Source organism: Pelobates fuscus, chromosome 4, assembly GCF_036172605.1.
Source record: "Pelobates fuscus isolate aPelFus1 chromosome 4, aPelFus1.pri, whole genome shotgun sequence".
NCBI lineage: Eukaryota > Metazoa > Chordata > Amphibia > Anura > Pelobatidae > Pelobates > Pelobates fuscus.
This window is the reverse complement of record NC_086320.1, coordinates 102,102,889-102,124,115: the sequence shown is the minus strand read 5'-3', so window position 1 is coordinate 102,124,115 and position 21,227 is coordinate 102,102,889. Positions and strand designations below refer to the sequence as shown.

Below are 21,227 nucleotides of genomic sequence, written 5' to 3'. Positions count from 1 at the left end.
AAGCACTGCTATGGACAAGGCAGATTTTTTATGAGAAATCTAATAAAGCAGACTCCCTCTTGGCAACAGACTTAAAAAGAAAATGCAACATAACCGGTAAGCCTCGATTAAATCCCCAGACGGCCAAACACAATACCTACCCGAACAGATAGCAGAAACCTTCACCCAATTCTATACCTCCCTATACGACCATGACCCCCAATCTCGGCACAACGCAAACGCCACAGAGGAAGCCATAGCACGCTATTTGCAAAGCATACCTCTACCGTAACTCACTGACAAAGCAAGAGAATCCCTAGCAGCAGACGTTACAATAGAGGAGGTGGCAGAGACGATTAAGGCTCTCCAAACCAACAAATGCCCGGGCCCCGACGACTACTCAGGACCATACTATAAAACGTACTCCGCAACCTTACTCCCATACCTTAGTGAGCTATTCACATCAATCCTCAAAGGAGAACCGCTCCCATCGGAAATGCTCCAAGCTAATATTAGCCTAATACCAAAACCGAACAAATCCCTACAAGACCAGGGACACTATCGCCCCATCTCACTCCTAAATGTAGACGTTAAATTATTTACCAAACTTATTGCGAACAGACTTAAGCACTTCCTCCCAAAACTGATCCACCCGGACCAAGTGGGCTTTATACCCAACAGATAAGCCTACAACAACACGAGACGCACCTACGACCTAATATGGACAGCCACCCACAGACGGATCCCAACGCTATTACTATCCCTAGACGCCGAAAAGGCATTTGACAGGATCCTCTGGCCATACTTGTTCGCTGCCTGACGAGGTTCGGCTTCCCCAGGGCTCTACTACAAGCAATCCACACCCTCTACACCACCCCAACAGCACGGCTACCAATACCAAACGCTCACCAAACCCTATTCCAAATACATAACGGTACTCGACAGGGATGCCCCCTGCCCCTCCTCCTCTTTGCCCTCTCCCTCGAACCCCTATTACAAAAGATCCGCAATACAAGGCATAAAAATAAGACGAGAGGAATACAAAGTGGCGGCATATGCGGACGACTTGCTTCTAACCTTGACCGACCCAGCAACGTCACTACCCCCTCTGCTAGACTTGTTAGACGAATACGCAAAAATCTCAGGATATAAACTCAATATAGAGAAAACAGAAGCCCTGACAATACAGATCCCACCCCACGCACGAACACTACTGCAACAAACCTACCCATTCCGCTTCCAAACACATAGTATTCATTACCTAGGAATCGACCTACCCGCGGACCTACACTCTACATACAGACTAAACTACCCCCCACTAATCGACCAGGCCCTGAGAGACCTGCAAACATGGCAACAATTATCCATCTCATGGCTGGGAAGACTGGCAGCGATCAAAATGAACTTACTTCCACGTTTTCTATATCTATTCCAAACCCTCCCCATCCCACTTTCACGAGCAGACTTAAAAAATCTTCAAATGCACATAGATAAATTCATTTGGGCAGGAAAAAGAGCTAGAATTAAACAAATTACCCTGTATATTCCACACAAAAAAGGGGAATTAGGCCTGCCGAATTTCTGGGACTACCACCAAGCATCCCAAATTGCACAAATTCAAACCATGCATGCCCCTCCAGGGGTAAAACCGTGGGTGGACCTGGAGCATGACCTATTCGGACGTGACCTGCCAACACTTTACCTATGGATACCAAAACTACACAGACCACAGCAGCCAAATACGACACCAGCCCTCACGACAGCCATTCACATGTGGAACAGGGCAACCGACAAGTACAACCTCATAAACACGCCCTCACCCCTTATGCCCATACTGAGAAACCCTCAATTCACCCCGGGAATGACACCCCAACACTTCACCCGTTATGAGGACAACGAACTCACTAGGATTCCCTTCCCAGACCTGCCGAATGACACACCGTATAACACGTTCGATCACTTCCGATATCTCCAGCTCCGAAGCTTCTTGTCAACCCCCAGCATAGCTGCAGCGACGGTGATGAAACCAACAGCATTCGAAAGGGGCTGCCTGAACAACCCAATACACAAGGGCCAGATATCCAATCTATACAACCTCATGACACTTAAAACCCCACCTGACGCCTTCTCCTACATAAAGGCCTGGGAAAGGGACCTTGGTCCCCCAGGGGACCCCTTGGACTGGGCGGACATACGGGAAGCAATAGCGACAGTGACCATATGTATTAATCACAAGGAGCAGGCATATAAAACCCTGCTCAGGTGGTACCTCACCCCCTTGAGACTCAAACAAATGAAACGTACAGACTCGGACAGATGCTGGAAAGGGTGTGGCAAAAAGGGAACATACGTTCATATGTGGTGGGAATGTCGACATTTAACCCAAATATGGAAAGAAAGGGCCGCTACCACCTCGAGAGCATTACAAACTGACGTCCCCCTAGACCCATGGATCTGGCTGCTGTCCAAGCCCCATGAAAACCTGACCCGAGCACAAAACAAGCTAGTAGCAAAGGTGGCCTTAGCAACGCGTAGAACAATAGCTATCCACTGGGGCAGCCCAGAAATCCCAGCGGCCCCGGAGGCTCAGAGAAAGATTAAGGAGGCTATGGAGATGAACGAACTGTCCGCACTAGTACATGAGAATACCAGATCTTTTCATAAGATCTGGGACCCCTGGTTGGCATTGTAGGAGGACTCGTGCGGCGAGGGGGGGTGGGACGGACTGCCCCCCTCCCTTCCACATTCCACCCCTTTCCCACACCCACCCACACCACACACCTATTCACCACTACTAACAGAAACCACCCACATAAACACGCAAACATAACAACTACAAACAACCACCTGACCTGACTCAGGAGAACTCCACGAGTTCAACCAAACACAACAAAACGACATAAAGACACAAGAACAATCTCCAAGTTCTAAACCCCCAACTCCGGAGGCAACACCACATCCCCATAGGACCGAGACAACACAACGCAAAATACAGAGTAGGATCATGACACCTCATAGAGCCCACGAACAAGGCGTTGAACATGACTGAGTCCACCACAACAATACCATAGTCTAACGCCCACAACACAGTAACTAAGCACAGGGATGACAACTGAAAAAACAAATGTAAACAGTAAAATGTTAAAACCTAAAAATGTAACCACTATGCTTGTAATACGTTGCAACCTTTTTTCCTTTCTGTACCCCACAAAGTTGAAAGCTTCTTGAAATCTCAAAAATATATATAATTTATACAAAAAAAATATTGATTTCTTAATTTTGGACTCAAAAAATAGGGGTCGTCTTATTCATGGGAGCGTCTTATACACAGAAAAATATGGTAGTTTATATACACATGCATTTCTAAATAATACACAAAGGGGCTATATTACAATCTGTGTTTTTGATACCAATCTTTTGACAGTTTTTCTTTAAAATAAACCTGTCATTCAGAAAATGTATAGATGACAAGATCACTTTCACGTAGCTACACATTCAGTTTATATGCTTTACATGCTCTACTGGAGAAATTGCCTGAAAACATATAGACTTAAAGATAAAAAAAATCCTCACAAAAGGTGCCTCATGGAAACAGCCCGAAACATTGTCCCCAAATGACAGGTGTGACATCTCACAATTCCTAGCATGTGGTAAGAGTTGCGTGATGCAGCCTTGTCACTTGGATGTAGTGGGACTGCACACAACCATGGACAACACACAGCATACAGATAAAGATATTAAAATTATATATATATATATATATAATATATACATTTCACATCTAAAATTGTTTTCACAATGTATAGATTAAATTGTATTCCATGTAACATGGCACCAAACTAGCACATGCACACAATTTAATTGGATTGTATGAACTGACCCATTAAGTGAACATGTGATATTGGAGACAATATAGGACAGGGGTAGGCAACCTACGCCACTAGTGCCATGCACGGCACTCGAGGTGTCTTTGCACGGCACTCAAGGCTGCTAGAGTCAAACAGGCTCTGGCCTATCAGGAGTCCCAGTAAAACTTTAGATATCTGCTAATCCGAAAAGGTGGTGAAGGACAATCCTCAATTTATGCAATGCAGCACGTAGAGGAAGTGATCTCAGATCACTTCCTCCCAGCACTTGTGAATAGGAAGCCACACTGTAGTAGAGCAGCTCGCAGTTGCTGTTGCAGCTCCTGTCCTTGACATGTACCTGGCCGGACTAGTCCCCACTGGAACCCAGGGAAGTCACCCACACTGCTAGATATAAACAGAAATGCAGAATAACCCTTCCCACCATACAAATAATACGGACAGCCCACACACAAACATACACACAATCCGAACAAACGAAACACCACTAACAATCCACATACATGCACACAACTCCACATGCAATACCCCAAACAGCCCCCACACACTACCAAACACACACTTTGACATATCCATCCACACACACACACAATTCCACAAGCAGCACCCATACACAGCTTACATTCATATGTATCATACACAATACCATAAACTACTCATGAACATAAACAAAATAATAGCTCATATCCGCAGGGCCTTATTTAACGCGGGGCAAACTGGGCAGCTGCACCGTGAGCCCTGCTGGCCTCAACTATTTCTAACCCTCTGGCTGGTAATCTGCACACTAAGGAGGCCCACCGGGTGGCCCATGCACAAAGGACCACCCGCTGGGCTTCTGTCAGCAGGGACCCGGTCACACGCTGAGGTGCTTTAACAGCACGAGCGGGCCCCTTGCTTTTCGGCAGCAGGCTGGGAGGAAGTGACGGCCACGCATCATTTCCTCCCACAAAGAGAGGAGTGCGCAGGAAAGAAGAGTAGGCAGATTGGAGGGGGGCTGGCCAAGAGCTCTAGACCCCAACTCCCAACGCCTTCAGCCACCAGCAGGAAAGGTAGGAAACTGGAGGGTGAGTTTTAAACTGTATGTCTGTGTCAGTATGTCTGTCAGTGTGTGTGTGTCAGTATGTTTGTGCGTGTCTCATATCTGTGTGTCAGTATGTTTGTGTGTCAATGTCTTTGTGTGTCAGCATGTCTGTGTGTCAGTATGTGTCAGTATGTCTTTGTGTGTGTCAGTATGTTTGTCTGTCAGCATGTCTATGTGTGTGTCAGTATATCTGTGTGTGTGTGTGTGTGTGTGCTTGCAATCATGCCAACACCACATACAAACATATTCCACAAAAACACACAAAACCTGCTTAGTGCTAAATACAGACCTGCAAACATGAGTAAATGGTAGAGCTCCAGCTGTCAATGCATTTCTGGAGTTGCACGACAGATGGGGGATCTACCTTTTAATCACCCGTGCAACAGGGAGACCACCAAGAATTCTTGCACCTCTCTACTTTAGGTCCGCCACTGTGTTGAGGTGGAGGACGTGATTGCATGCCTGGGAAGGGGGGGACAGGGTCCAGGGGGCCCTAAGCAAATGCTTTGCCCAGGGTCCAGTCATTATTAAAGACAGCCCTGCTTATATACGTACAAATACAACGATACAAAGCAATTACAGTAAAAATAACACAAGCAGAATACGACAGCATACACACATCGATTTATAAAAAAAAAAGGACCGGCACGCTACGGGACATCACAATCCTATATCGGCACAGTGCTGCTAAAAGGTTGCCTACCCCTGATATAGGATAATGTGATTCTATTTATGGCCATTGCAGGGGGAAAAAACACTTTTCTGGTGTAAAAGCACACTGTCGGCACTATAGCCATTTCATCTCACTGAACTGGTTATAGTGTCTGGAGTCCCCTGGCACTGTCCTGCCATTTGATGTTACACAATATTTGAGCTGTTGAATACTGAATGAGGTTCCCTGGCTTCCCAATAGCCTGACCCATCTCTAGGCGTGGCTAAAAAAGAGATTGTACACTTCCTTATACCCTCACTGATGTATACCTGCAATGGCATTGTAATACGATGAATGTTGTCAACTGACACTTTCAGCCAATCACAGCCACCCATTGCTGCTCAGACTAATGCTTCCTCCTTGTAATAAACTGAACGAACAAACGAACGCCAATATTCTGTGTTTGTATGTTCGTCTGACATTTCTATTCATTTATCCGTCTTTCTGACGAATGAATGGATGAAATTCCCGTTCGCATGCTCAAGTGTGTAACTGGGCATGCACTGGAATTTCACAGCGCTATCTAGTGTGGGCAGATGACGTTTCCCACAGGGCCTTCATCTACCCACACCCAAACCACTTATACATTAAATGAGGTTGAGCTAGAAATAACATTAAAGGAAAAGGACTTTGGACCATTTACAGATAACAAACTAGGCAACAATTCTGTATGCAAAAGTTAGAAAGGTGCTTTCATGTATAAAAAAGGGGTACTGATTCACGTGATCAAAATATTAATAAATGAAAAAAGACCCCACCTTTAATATACGGTGCGATTTTGGGCGCCAATTTTAAAGAAGGAACTAGAAAAAGTGCAGATGCGAGATATAAAATGAATAAGGTGGATGGAACACGGCTACACCACTGAAGATAAAGAAAATGCATGGAAATTAAAAGGTAAAATCCAGGGACAGCTTCCCAGCACCACATCCACTGTGATAAGTTGCAGTAGTGTTAACGGACCACTATAACTTGTGGCAATAATGGCAACTGATAGTGTAGATTTAGTCGCTGTTACTGAGACATGGTATAATGAAAAAAATGCCTGGGACATAGCAATACCAGGGTACTCTTTATATAGAAAAGACAGGGAAGGCAAGAAAGGGGGAGGGGTGGCCCTGTATGTGAAGGATAGCATAAAATCTAGCCTAATAAAGGTTAGTGAGACGAACATAGAGTCCATTTCGGTTACGTTAGAATTTGGTAATCACACAGTAATTCGTGTAGGTGTGATTTATAGGCCCCCAGGACAAATTGAAGAATTAGATAATCTACTAGTTGAAGAAATAGCTAAAATGACAATGAAGGGGGAAGTTATCACCATGGGTGACTTTAATCTTCCTGATGTGAATTGGAAAACAAAAATAGCTACTTGTGCTAGAAGCACACATATTCTAAACTCCCTACTGGGATTGTCTCTAAAACAAGTCGTTGAGGAGCCAACTCGTAAAGAGGCCATACTAGATTTAGTGTTAACAAATGGAGATTTGGTATCAGATATTACTGTAGGTGAAAGTTTAGGATCCAGTGATCATCAGTCAGTGTGGTTTAATATAAGAACAGTGACTGAGTCACACCACACAAAAACAAAAGTTTTAGACTTTAGAAAAACAGACTTTTCTAAAATTAGAATATGTGTAAAGGAGTCATTATCAGACTGGAGCAACTTAAATGGAGTCCAAAAGAAATGGGATTATTTAAAAACTGCACTACTGAAGGCAACAGAAAATTGCATTAGGCTTGTCAGTAAAAGCAAAAAATTCAAGAAACCACTGTGGTACTCCGCAGATGTGGCCAAAATAGTAAAAAAACAAAAAGTTAGCATTTAGTAATTATTAAAAAAAAACAGAGTGAGGAAGACAGAATGACCTATAAGATTAGGCAGAAAGAGGCTAAGCAAGTTATAAGAGCTTCCAAATCACACACAGAAGAGAAAATAGCACAGTCAGTAAAAAAAGGGGGACAAAACTTTTTTTTAGATATATAAATGAGAAAAGAAAAGTAAAACAAGGATTAGTTAGATTAAAAACAAAAGAAGGAAGGTATGTAGATGAGGATAAAGGTCTAGCTGACTGCCTCAATGAATATTTTTGTTCGGTATTTACAGCTGAAAATGAAGGAAAGGGACCTCTGTTTAAAAAAAGGATAAATGAGTCATTTATTACACGTGAGTTTACAGAGGAAGAGGTTCTATTTCAACTGTCAAAAGTAAAGACAAATAAGTCAATGGGACCTGATGGAATACACCCAAAGCTATTAAAAGAGCTTAGTGGTGTACTAGCAAAACCATTAACAGATTTATTTAACCAATCATTGTTAACAGGAGTAGTCCCAGAAGATTGGAAGTTAGCGAATGTTGTGCCCATTCACAAGAAAGGTAATAGGGAGGAGTCGGGCAACTATAGGCCAGTAAGCCTTACTTCAGTAGTGGGGAAAGTGATGGAAACCATGTTAAAGGATAGGATTGTTGAACATCTAAAAACACATGGATTTCAAGATCAGAGACAACATGGGTTTACTTCAGGGAGATCATGCCAAACTAATCTTATTGATTTTTTTGATTGGGTAACTAAAATTATAGATCAGGGTGGTGCAGTAGACATTGCTTACCTAGATTTCAGTAAGGCTTTTGACACTGTTGCACATAGAAGGCTTATCAATAAACTGCAATCTTTGAGTTTGGATTCCAATATTGTTGAATGGGTAAGGCAGTGGCTGAGTGACAGGCAACAGAGGGTTGTAGTCAATGGAGTATATTCGAAGCTTGGGCTTGTCACCAGTGGGGTACCTCAGGGATCTGTACTTGGACCCATTCTCTTTAATATTTTTATTAATGATATTGCAGAAGGTCTTGATGGTAAGGTGTGTCTTTTTGCGGATGATATTATTATTATTATTATAGCAATTTATACTAACATATGTAACAGGGTTGATGTTCCAGGAGGGATAAGCCAAATGGCAAATGATTTAGGTAAGCTAGAAAAATGGTCAGAGTTGTGGCAACTGACATTTAATGTGGATTAGTGCAAGATAATGCATCTTGGACGTAAAAACCCAAGGGCAGAGTACAGAATATTTGATAGAGTCCTAACCTCAACATCTGAGGAAAGGGATTTAGGGGTGATTATTTCTGAGGACTTAAAGGTAGGCAGACAATGTAATAGAGCAGCAGGAAATGCTAGCAGAATGCTTGGTTGTATAGGGAGAGAGGTATTAGCAGTAGAAAGAGGGAAGTGCTCATGCCATTGTACAGAACACTGGTGAGACCTCACTTGGAGTACTGTACACAGTACTGGAGACCATATCTTCAGAAGGATATTGATACCTTAGAGAGAGTTCAAAGAAGGGCTACTAAACTGGTTCATGGATTGCAGGATAAAACTTACCAGGAAAGGTTAAAGGATCTTAACATGTATAGCTTGGTGGATAGACGAGACAGGGGGGATATGATAGAAACATTTAAATACATAAAGGGAATCAACACAGTAAAGGAGGAGACTATATTTAAAAGAAGAAAAACTACCACAACCAGAGGACATAGTCTAAAATTAGAGGGACAAAGGTTTAAAAATAATATCAGGAAGTATTACTTTACTGAGAGGGTAGTGGATGCATGGAATAGCCTTCCAGCTGAAGTGGTAGAGGTTAACACAGTAAAGGAGTTTAAGCATGCGTGGGATAGGCATAAGGCTATCCTAACTATAAGATAATGCCAGGGACTAATGAAAGTATTTAGAAAACTGGGCAGACTAGATGGTCCGAATGGTTCTTATCTGCCGTCACATTCTATGTTTCTATGTTTCTATGTTATAGGCACCCAGACCACTTCAGCTTAATGAAGTGTCTGGGTGCCAGGTCCAGCTAGGTTTAACCCTTTTTTCAATAAACACTGCTATGTTTACAATATGGCATTGTGAATGCTTTCCTATGAGACTGGCTGAATGCGCGCGCGGCTCTTCCCGCATGCGCATTCAGCCGAGGAGGAGGAGAGTCCCCGCCCGGCACTGGAGAAAGAGGTAAGTTTAACCCCTTCCAACCCTAGAGCCCGGCGGGAGGGGGACCCTGAGGGTGTGGGCACCCTCAGGGCACTATAGTGCCAGGAAGCACTATAGTGGTCCTTTAAGGGACTGAAGTGTTCTTTTCATGTCCAGGCTACAAGGAATCTATGTAAAACAAGGGTGGGCAGGAAGTAGATCCTAAGCTGTTGCACAACTACCATAATGTTTTCCCAGTCTTAGAGCTGATAAAATAAAATGAGAGTAGTATTTCTGCAAGCCATTTTGGCCACCCCTGATGTAATAGCACGTGAGTAGAGGCATAATATAAGAAGTATTGGCTTCTCTCCATGACCTCTAACCAAATTAAACAGTACATTCTAACAATGCAGCTTCTGCAATGCCAAGATTAAAGTTAAATTAGTTTATTACATTGCAATAAATACATATTTTACATAATTATACACCATTCATCAAACTGACATTATGCTTCCCAATATAGATGAAAACACATTTGTTTCATTCTACTGACTGTGATGTAGCAAAAGCAAACACTCGTGTTAATTGGCTGTTTATTTAGCTTAAGCTCGAGCTTTTGAAAAAGTAACCTGACAGCAGATGTCTGACCAAACTCTTACAGTAAGATCAATGTAATCCATTTATCAAGAAGCGTTGGTGATTTATTACGCAACATTTCAATTCATTCCATTATACTTCTATAAACATATCACAGTGAAATGGTGCATGGAAATCAGTGTTAACAATTATAATGTGAGACTTAGTTTAGAATCAATATTATACCAATGAATATGCTTCCGATTCCTGGAAAATTGGATATTGTCATATTAAATAAAATAAAGATGGCATGCCCAGCATATGAAGATTCCACAGTGCCACACAATCTGCAATTCAGCTCAACAAAGCCTTTCTCAAGCTTTCTTGAGCTTGAAAAAGGCTCTGCTAAGTCAGAACACTGCCGCTCTGTGGATGGCATTAGGCATTCATTGCACTGTCACTGTGTATCTGTTCCTTTATTTCATTCTTTCTTTCTCTTTCTTTATTAAAAACTTTTATTGTAAACATTGGGGTATACAATACAGTTCTATAACGTTAGTTCGAGTGGTGCAAATTATTCGTTTGTGACGTACATTGGCTGGTAGTACAATGTCGTTATACTTTATGTCAAGAAATCACTTTTATAGCAGTATATTGAATGCCTGCAGATGTATCACAACTCTGAAACCTTACTTGGTTAGGATGGGCCTTAACGCCGTTTCTTCCAAATTTATACATATTATTATTCCATTTTAGTTATAGTATTAGTATTTTAATATTTCACATTATTCACAATTAATTGAAGATTATAATTAATTATTTATTTATTTTTTAAAATTCGATTTATACCAAATACTTATTGGGGATTCTAATATGATAAATTCATGCTTTATAATCATATTCCTCCATGTAGCTGCCGATACTATTATGTTTTGTCTTGATAGATATATGACTGTTTCCAATATCTACTATTTGGGACTATTCCCCTGGCGACCACCAGAGGGCCATACTAACAAACATCTTAACATCTTGACCTCCCATGTTGGAACGCACGATTGAATGGAACGCGGAAGTGAATGTTCACTTGCGGTTCCGGTTTTCGGCTGACACAGATTGCAGGAATTTTTGACTGCAATCAAAATAAGAAAAATTCAGCTGGATGTGATCAACCACTTCACCAATGAAGGATGAAACAGAGGAGGACCCCCAGATTACCACCAATCAACTCAGGAGTTAGCCCTATAAAACAGGACTAGTGGGAGGGTGGGATTAGGCTGTATTTTATGCTTTGTTATTGTTGTATAACATTTGGTTTTAATTTTTGGTCCCTGAGGAAGTTCCAGACTGTGAACGAAATGCGTAGGACCTCATTTTAAGTTTATATTTTATTTTTACTGCTGGGTGATGTTTCATCTTTAATAAAAACTTTTTGTATTTGTATTTACTTTGTATCACACAGCCTGGTTACAATGCCCATCCCATGTGTTCCCTATTAAGGGTTAATAAGTATAGGGGTGTATATAAAAAATACCCCTTTCTGTCTCATTAGAGATATCTTTGCCAGAAGCTCAAGGAAGCAGGCTGAAGGGTCAGTGTTAGGACCCGCTTAGGGGGGTCTGCCTTGACGTTGGCAGGCGGGCATTCCCTCCAATGGCCATTGGAGCAACTAAATGACCTCCATTTGTCTAAATATACATAGGGATTAAGGAGAAAGCGCAGGTAACGTTTTTCTTTTCTTTGGTTTTTACTATATATTGGGGCTGATGTGTGTTGTAGTCCTTGCTGCTTAAGCGCAGGACTTCTCTTTTTGTCATCTTTAATAAAGCCATTTAACTTTTTTCCACCATCCTGGAAGTCCTGTTTTTCATCTTTTCTTCTGGAGCAACTGGAGGAAGATAATAGCCCCCCATTACTACCGGGGGAGGCACCCTAGAGCGCTATCTTTCGTCTAATCTAGTGAGTGCAGTTCATGAACACGGTAAGTAAGGTACTATTTGATACAGATTTACACTATGTATATTTATGTCTTTTAATTTTAGATTTCTCAGCCGTATCCCAAATATTTCTGGTTGTTCTATATCAAGCTTTCTTACGCTTGAAAAAGGCTCTGCTAAGTCAGAACACTGCCGCTCTGTGGATGGCATTAGGCATTCATTGATCACTGTCACTGTGGATCTGTTCCTTTATTTCATTCTTTCTTTCTTTCTTTCTCTTTCTTTATTAAAACTTTTATTGTAAATATTGGGGTATACAATACAGTTCTATAACGTTAGTTCGAGTGGTGCAATTATTCGTTTGTGACGTACATTTGCTGGTAGTACAATGTCGTTATACTTTTTGGCAAGAAATCACTTTTATAGCAGTATATTGAATGCCTGCAGATGTATCACAACTCTGAAACCTTACTTGGTTAGGATGGGCCTTAACGCCGTTAGGGCGGCATGGAAGTCCTAACAATTTTGTCTGAGCAGGGTTAAATCCCCACTCACTCCAGGTGACACAGGAATCAGTAGATACCTAGGCATCCCCTGTGTCAGCTGGGGCCCTTTTTTGTGGCCATAGACAGACAGATGAGCTATATGCAGTGCTTAAACTAAGTTATGAATGCAGTTCATTATATAGACATTTAAACATTTTTAGCCAGATTGTGGTGTGAGCAAAATTAAATCCCTGCCCACACAAGGGAGACACAGGTATCATTGGATATTTGGGATTTACCTCTGTCAGCTGGGATCAATTTTAGTGGCCCCAGACTAACTGATGGAATTCTATGCATCATTTTGGGGTTTTTTTTGGTTCAGGACTTGGACAATTGCTTCTGTCTTTAGTGGATTAAAGGAACACTCAAAGGTTAAAAATAAATATTTTTTTTATTTTTAACCATAGTGTGTTTTTATAATCTGTTCTGCCCCCCAAACCTTTTACAATGAAAAACTGCAAATTAAACTCTTTAAAATTATAGGTTTTGTTTTGTTTCAGAACGTGGACAATTACCTGTGTTCTTAACATAAGAATAGGCATAATAACTATAATGGTCATTCACTATCCCTACTGATGACTTTTATCGTGATTTTGCTTACTGTTGGGCTATTTTTCCATCAAAAATGCACTTGTAGATTAGCATCCTTTTTACTAGTTCATTAGTTTCCTGTCACTGTTCTTCACACAGACAGCTATTTTTTTTGTAAAATATTATTTCATTAATTTTCATTATTTTTGCATTTTTAATTATTTAAGCATTGTATTTATTTTCGCCATATAACTTTCATAACGTAAGTCTCCTCATTCTTTCTGTCTCTTGTATCTGTTTCATTGACCCTAGGTATCCAAAATAAGGACTTCAGCACTAAAACTTGATTTGATTGGTAAGAGTGTCAGAGTATATAATGGAGTGATATGGGACTCTCAGGTTCCCACTGAGTAGTCAGTAATATCACTAATGCACAACTTACATGACATTCAGCTACATAAGTAAACATTGGGTGTTGGAAATATTAGAGAAGATTAGAGACACCATGAGGTAGCACCAATTGGTTGTTTATTCAGGTACCAGCAGTGACAGAACTACATCGGTCGCAAGAGTCGCAGATGCGACCGGGCCCTTCACTCCAGGAGGCCCTGCCGCCATGCGGACCCCTGCGACCTCGGTACCCGATGGCTAAGTAATGCGGTCCTGGCCCGCGCGGTAGAACCGTCAGGGCCGCATTGAAGAGACCCATCGGGTGGCTCATGCTGTTAGGGCCACCCGATGGCAATGAATTTCCAGGGGGCCCGGGCTTTAACAGCGCGACCGGCCCCCTGAGATAACATCAGAGCTGGGAGGAAGTGACTGCCCCGATCACTTCCTCCCAGCTTACACCGGGAGCCGTGCGGGAGGAAGGAGAGGAGGGATCTCTGACTCCCATCAGGCTGAGCCACTGAATCCCAGGGAAAGTCACTCTCCTGCACCTATAAGGTAGGAAACAGGAGGGTGCCTAAAACATTTTGGATTTTTGTTTGTATGTATGTGTGTCTGTATAAATGTGTGTCTGTATGTGTGTTTGAATGTATGTATGTGTGTATCTGTGTGTGTCTCAGTCTGTATATATGTGTATGTGTGTCTGTGTCTGTATGTTTGTGTGTGTGTGTGTGTGTTTGTGTGTATGTCTGTTTATGTCTGTGTGTATGTCTGTCTGTCTGTCTGTGTATGTGTGTTTGTATCTATGTATGTGTGTATGCCTGTCTGTCAGTGTGTCTGTATATGTGTGTCTCTGTGTGTGTGTGTCGGTATGTCTGTGTCTGCATGTGTGTGGGGGACCGTATGGGAGGTTAAACGTATGGGGGAGTGGAAGGGGGTAGATGTATTGGGGGCCCCCAGGGCAATTTTCACACCAGGGCCCCATGGTTTTTAGTTACTGGGGACAATGACAAAGAGGCACACAGAAGAACTGGGGGAACAAAGTGGTACACAGAGGGCAGAGAGGGGACAAAGAAACACACAGAAGGGCTGGGGCACAAAAAGGTGCATAGAGGGCTGGGGGGGAACAAAACAGTGCACAGTATAGCTGAGGAGCACAACGATGACCTAGAGGGGTGAAGTAGGACAAAGAGGTGCACAGAAGGGCTGGTGGGCATATAGAGATGCACAGAAGAGGGGATGGGGGCAAAGTGGTGCACAAAAGAGTGGATGGGAGGCAAAGAGGTGCACGGAAGAGTGGGGGGGAACAAATAGGTACACAAAGGCTAAGGTGGGACAAATAAGCTCACAGAGTGGCTGAGGGGGCAAAGAGGCGCACAGAAGGACTGGAAGGCACAAAGAGATAAATAGAGGAGCTGGAGGACAAATATAAATTTTTTGGGAGTGAGAAAAAGCCACTCAAAGGTGCTTTGAGAGAAGAGACACACAGAGGGACTGGGGAATGAGAAAAAGACACACAAAGGGGTTGGGGAGAAAGAGACACACAAAGGGGTTGGAGGGGAAAAAAATCATTTTTGGGGAAGTGGGCACAAAATAGTCTTGCAGTGGTCCTAACCCTAATACGCAGTAAGGAATTGCCTGTTATCTCTACTTTCCCACCCCCCTTTGCTGCAGAATGCTGTTCATGGTGGTAGATATTTTGGAGTTGGGCTCTTTCTCTTATTAGATTTGTTAGAGAGAATACTTTAAAATGTAATCACATCCAGGTATTTGGTGTATATTTCATAATTCAGTTTTCCATTTAACACAAATCACTTATTAGTACTTGAACCCACTAATGTTTAAATGTTATTTATTTGAAAAGTTACATAAATTTAAACTCACCAACATTTATGAACCATTTATGCTAGAGAGCTCATAATTTAATATCTAACAATATTCATTGAAACAATAAATCTGGCTTGTACATACAAAGATGCATTTCATAGCAAAACTAAAAATAAATCAGTATTTAATACTAAACAGATGCTTTGGAGTACAACCATACTGAAGGGATTTTTTTTATATATCTAATTTCTGGTCAAACAATTCTTATTATTCATGTTATCTGGCACATACTCAAAAACAACAACAACAAAAATTCACAGGCATTTAAAGGGGAACTGTCATTTGCCTGGAATTTACACTGTAAAAACACTAAAAATCACTTCTGACTTATTTTAATCCTTTTCCATTAGATGCTATGTTTTCTTTTATATGTATATTAATGGTGCATCAATTTACATAATAATCCAATTCAGGAAAGGCAATGTCAGGACAAACATTGCAAATGAACAGGAAATATAGAATCATGTTTAATTTTTAATTCTCACTGTATGCTCTCCATATGCTGACTGCCATGGTAAAAGGACAGACCACATCACAATGATTGACAGAGTGAAGATGTGCCCAGTTGTAGGATATATTGGTGTGAATTTCTACATTTATTTCCTTAATTTGCTACGTTTATTTCAGTTGTCACTCTATAATTGTATGTTTGTCAGTATTCGATTCTTTTAGACTTCAATGTGAATGTCAAGGGTATGCTTAGAATCAGGAGTCTAGAATCTGTTTATTCGCTATGTGAATTCTGTGACAGAGAATCAACAACGACAAACTCACAATCAACAGTGAACCATGTGCCATGACACAACTCAACTGAAGAGGAAAATTATTTGAAAATGTAGTTAATTTGCATGAAGTACTATGCTGACACTGCCATGGCAATGTTTTATTAAGAGAAATATCTTCAAAAAAGAGGCAGCCATTTATTTTAAAAATATGATTCTGCTTCAAACAACATTTTAAAAGGAAACAGACTGCAAATTATGAGGGCATTCTCCAGGAAGGACGCTATTTATAGAGATCAAAAACATACGTCTGTGCTCCCCCAATGGTTTCTGAAACTAACAGGCAGTCTTTTATTTGGAGTTCAGAGTAAGAGACAATGTTTCAGTATTATCCTGCGCCTTTGTCAAGTCAAGGATAGAGCCGAAGCATTGTCTTTTCCTCTGAACTCCAAATAAAAGACTCCTGTTATTAAGAAATGGTGTGCCCAGACATATATTTTAGTTCTAGTTGGATTGTTTGGGAGTCGGTCCTCCTGGTATGGAGCACCCCAATGGGAGTATTCCCCTGGTGAGTGTGTGCATTGCCTCTTACACTCTGCAGCTATTTATAGAAAGACTGGAATAGGAGCTACATTTCCTGAAGAAGTCTAGAACCAAGCCAAAATATGTTGAGACTTATATTGTGTTTATTTTAATATTTGAATGTTTGCTTTTACCTGCATCTCATCTAATCCATTTGTGTGGGTCAGAATCAAAGGACTGAGTACCAGGACTAAGTAACACTGGATGTGGTGATAGGATTGGTTTTATCTTCCATTTTGTAAGTGCATTCTGTTTCATTCAATCAATAAATGATATACAGTTTTACACTACTGGTTATCTGCTTTATTTTACATGAGATTAATTCATTTTAGAAGTTACTGTGGAGTGGATACACCCCTTTAAGGGGACAAATATATCCTGATAGTATATGCTTGACCAACCCCCTAGGGCAGGCATAGGCAACCTTCCGCACTCCAGATGTTTTGGACTACACCTCCCATGATGCTTTGCCAGCATTATAGATGTAAGAGCATTATGGGGGGATGTAGTCCACAACATCTGGGGTGCCGAAGGTTGCCTACTCCTGCCCTTGGGATTGGTGTTGTATTTGATATTATATATATTTGTGATATTATATTATTATATATCTTTACCCACGAATACCATTATATCCCTATCGTAGTTATCCTGCCTGCCCTGTACAAGCGGGGATTTATACCTGTAAGCACATTATATGTATTAGGTCATGGACACCCTTATCACTTTTAGGGTTTTTTTTCTTGTTGTTTGTATGGTTTCCTTTAATGAAACCTTGATTTAATAAGCCTTTTAAATGAAAAGTTTCCAAGTGATTTTTCTTCAGAAGTGACCATTAAAGTCTATGGGAATGTTTGTAGATACATCATTGGAAACAGTACTGAGTCATTTGGAAAACTTTTAAATCAAGCACTAACATCTCGATTTAATATTGTTGGATAAGATTTCCAAATGAGTTAATTTTTTTGTCTAAACATCTAAAATATTTTTTTTCACAATATTAAATATTAAAATGTAAAAAAAAATATACGTTTTATAAAAAATATATCAATATATCAAAAAATATAAAAAAAATACAAGATTTTAATGTCATAATTTGAAATCATTTTAAAAGTTTATCCAAAAATATTAAATCATTTGAAAAGCTTATCCAGCAATACTGTATTAAATCAAGGTCTAAAAGCTGTTTATTTTAAAGTGATACAGTTATTTGGTTTCAAAGCAGGAAGAACAAAATAATCTACAAAGGAATTACCAGCTAACAATATTCTACGAGAGGAAACAAAGTTCTTACCTCTCTGAACAGCTTCAGGAAGTTGACAAAGCTTCCATAGGGAAAGTCCATCAACCTTTGCAATGAGTGCTTGCTTTCTTGCCTTTTCCAGTTTTAAAGCCTCTTCTGCTTCTTGACGATCCGTTTCAAGACGCCATATTAGCTCTACAACCTCTGAAATGATGGCTTTAGTGTCTCTTTTAAAAGCTGCATCTGGTAATATCAACCCTGAGAAATGATCGTAATATACTGTAAAATGGAACACATTTTAAGAAGGCGCTTGCCTCTCTACATACCTTTCTCACAGTTACATACAGGCGTTCAACTCATATCCAGAACTGACTGCATTTGCAAAGTAATGAAACACTAGATAGCAGCAGTAATATGTACTAACCAAAATTAAAGGTAAACCAGTTTTCAGGGATCCAGGATTTCACATGGTAATTTACATACCGGTACTTTTTGTTCTTTTTTTTTACATATGCTTAGACTAAGTATGTATGAGTGTAGCACAGAGTTACACAAAATTAAAGCTCACAGTTATGTATCGTTATATTATTACAAGTAATTTTATAAATTAATTTGTGTAAATAGAACACCTTAGCCTTGTGCTAGATTTCTTACCATGGTACATAGAACTACGTTATGGAATCATTATGCCACCTAGATATACTCAGTTATGGTTAAACTCCCATCTCACACTCATCCTGAAATAAAAATGGCCCTTTGGAAAATAGAAGTAATGTATCAATAAATGTAAAAAGTAATATAAATATGATGAAGGTTTAATATAAACACTATTTATAGTGGCAGGTACAGTTTGTTAAAAAAAAAACCCCAAAAAGCATAAGCATAATAAAGAAAGGATATTGTTAATGGTCTACTAAATAAAGATATTTACGTTATGGAGAATCCAATAACTTCTCATAGAATACATAGCACATTATAACGTTTAAAGGACATACACTCATGTCTGATACAGTAAATAACATACTGTATACAGTTTAAATTAAATGCACTCACGTCTGATAACGTTCATAGCACACTATACAGTTTTTTTTTTAATTCTTTATTTAGTCTTGACACGACATGTTGCATACAAGAACTTGCACAGTTTGAACACGGATTAGCATGCATTAGACATGGGTTAACTGAGAGTATAGTGCGTTTAACATGGTCTTTCAGCGGACCTGCCATGGGGTCTCTGTATGTACTTTGTGAACGTGTTTTGGTGCGTTCGGCGCTATGTGGCTGTTCCACCGTAGCATGTATAACCGCATCACTGGTCGTTACGGCCCAGTTGGTGCCTTGCTAGTGATCTAGAAGGTTTGCGCTTTGCTCATGGCAGGTCATGTGTGGTGTGACGCCCAGTTCCCTCTGCTGAAGTGTCCATTTTCTCTATGTCCCCTGTGTCTGTTCCCGTGGGTGCAGTGCGTTGGTCAGTTATTTTGATTTTGCCAAATAGGCTTGGAGAAAGAGATAGTGAGCAGAAAGAAGATAGGGGAGGGGGGGGGGAGGACCAGTGAGTCTCCATCAGGGATAGGTTGGGTGTCAGTTACTCAGGTTGGAGTTTTCCCAGGGTTCCCATATCTTTTGAAAAGTTTTTTGAGTGCCCCTTATTCTAGCTGTCAGGTCGTCCATTAGGTGGACTTCTTTAATCCTGTTAATGACTCCTGCGATAGGCGGAGTGCCTGGCTTAAGCCAGTCTGTGGCTACTGCCCTCCTTGCTGCTAGGGTAATTTTATGGATAAGCTTTTGTTCTTGCCTAGTCCAGCCGTCCAGAGTCCTACTTAAAAGGTATAGCCATGGGTCGAGGCCCGGTGCTCTGCCAAAGACCTGTGTCAGTAGCGTCTGCACCCTTTTCCAAAATGTGTTCATCTGTGGACATTCCCACCACATGTGGACGTATGTCCCCCTCAGGCCACACCCTCTCCAGCACTCATCTGTAGGAGTCTTGTGCATTTGGAATAGTTTAACTAGAGTAGTGTACCAGCGGAGCATTGTTTTAATAGATTGCTCCTGGAGGGCCACGCACACCGACGAGGTATGATTTGCCTCCCAGATCTCTTGCCACTCTATACCTTCTAGTGTGTCCCCTAGGTCTCTTTCCCAGTGATCTGTATAGGCTAATTTGCCCCAGTCCCTAGCTTCTGCACAGAGGTGGGCGTACATGAGCGTTATCATGCCTTTGGGTATAATTTCGTGGAGGCAGATGCGTTCGAAGAACGTCGTCCGTCTCCGGGCCGCTGTTTTTATGTGCGCCTTGTTCGCGAAGTCTCTAATTTGTATGTATCTAAAAAAAATCGGCGGGTGAGAGGTGACCCCGCTGTCTTAGTGTGTCAAAGGAGATAACACCTGTGCCCTCGTATAGCTGGCAGATGCGTTGTAATCCTATACTTTCTAAGTTTTTGAAGTCTCTGGCTGTCATGCCCGGGAGGAAGGCTTTGTTGCGTAAGTATGGCATAATAGGTGATGGGTCTGATGCCAGCTGGAATTTTAGCTTAACCCCTTAAGGACACATGACATGTCTGACACGTCATGATTCCCTTTTATTCCAGAAGTTTGGTCCTTAAGGGGTTAAAGGTGTCCCATATCTGTAGGGAATTAATTATAGTAGGGCAAGTGACCTTAATCTCTGGTCTGTGTTCTTTTGGTACCCACATGAGAAGCTGCGGGAGGTCTGCGCCCGTCATTAGGGATTCTACGTCGGCCCATTTGCGGTCCCCTGGCGGCGAGTGCCACATTGCCGCTTGTGTCAGTTGTGTCGCTATGTAATAGTAGTAGATGTTTGGGAGTCCCAGTCACCCTCTCGAGCATGGTCTATATAAAATGAATCTAGATATCCTGTGTCGTTTGTTTTGCCATATGAAGGCTCTGATTGCCCTCTGTAGGGGTTGTAGTGAGACTTTAGTGACACGGATGGGGAGCGCTTGGAACATAAATAGTAGCCTAGGCAAGATGTTCATTTTTACGGCATGGATGCGCCCGATCCATGAGATAGGCCTGTCTACCCATGTCTCCATGTCCCGTACTAGGTGGTTTATTAAGGGCGTGTAGTTTTGGTCGTATAGTTTTTCCGGTTTAGCCGTCAGGCGTATGCCCAAATACTTAAGTGCTTGTTGTTCAATTTTTAGGTGGTATGTGTCGTGTATATGGGCTGTGGTTGCTGCTGGTACCCCTA

At 41.3% G+C, this 21,227-nt stretch overlaps 1 protein-coding gene across 1 annotated transcript in view; it reads right to left on the bottom strand.

Annotated features, from left to right (window-relative positions):
* Positions 1-21,227, bottom strand: part of CCDC178 (coiled-coil domain containing 178) — a 418,122-nt gene that overhangs the window by 334,865 nt on the left and 62,030 nt on the right. The window contains exon 6 of the mRNA XM_063451434.1: positions 18,068-18,274. Coding sequence (XP_063307504.1) covers positions 18,068-18,274 — 207 coding nt within the window. The remainder of the gene's footprint in view (positions 1-18,067; positions 18,275-21,227) is intronic.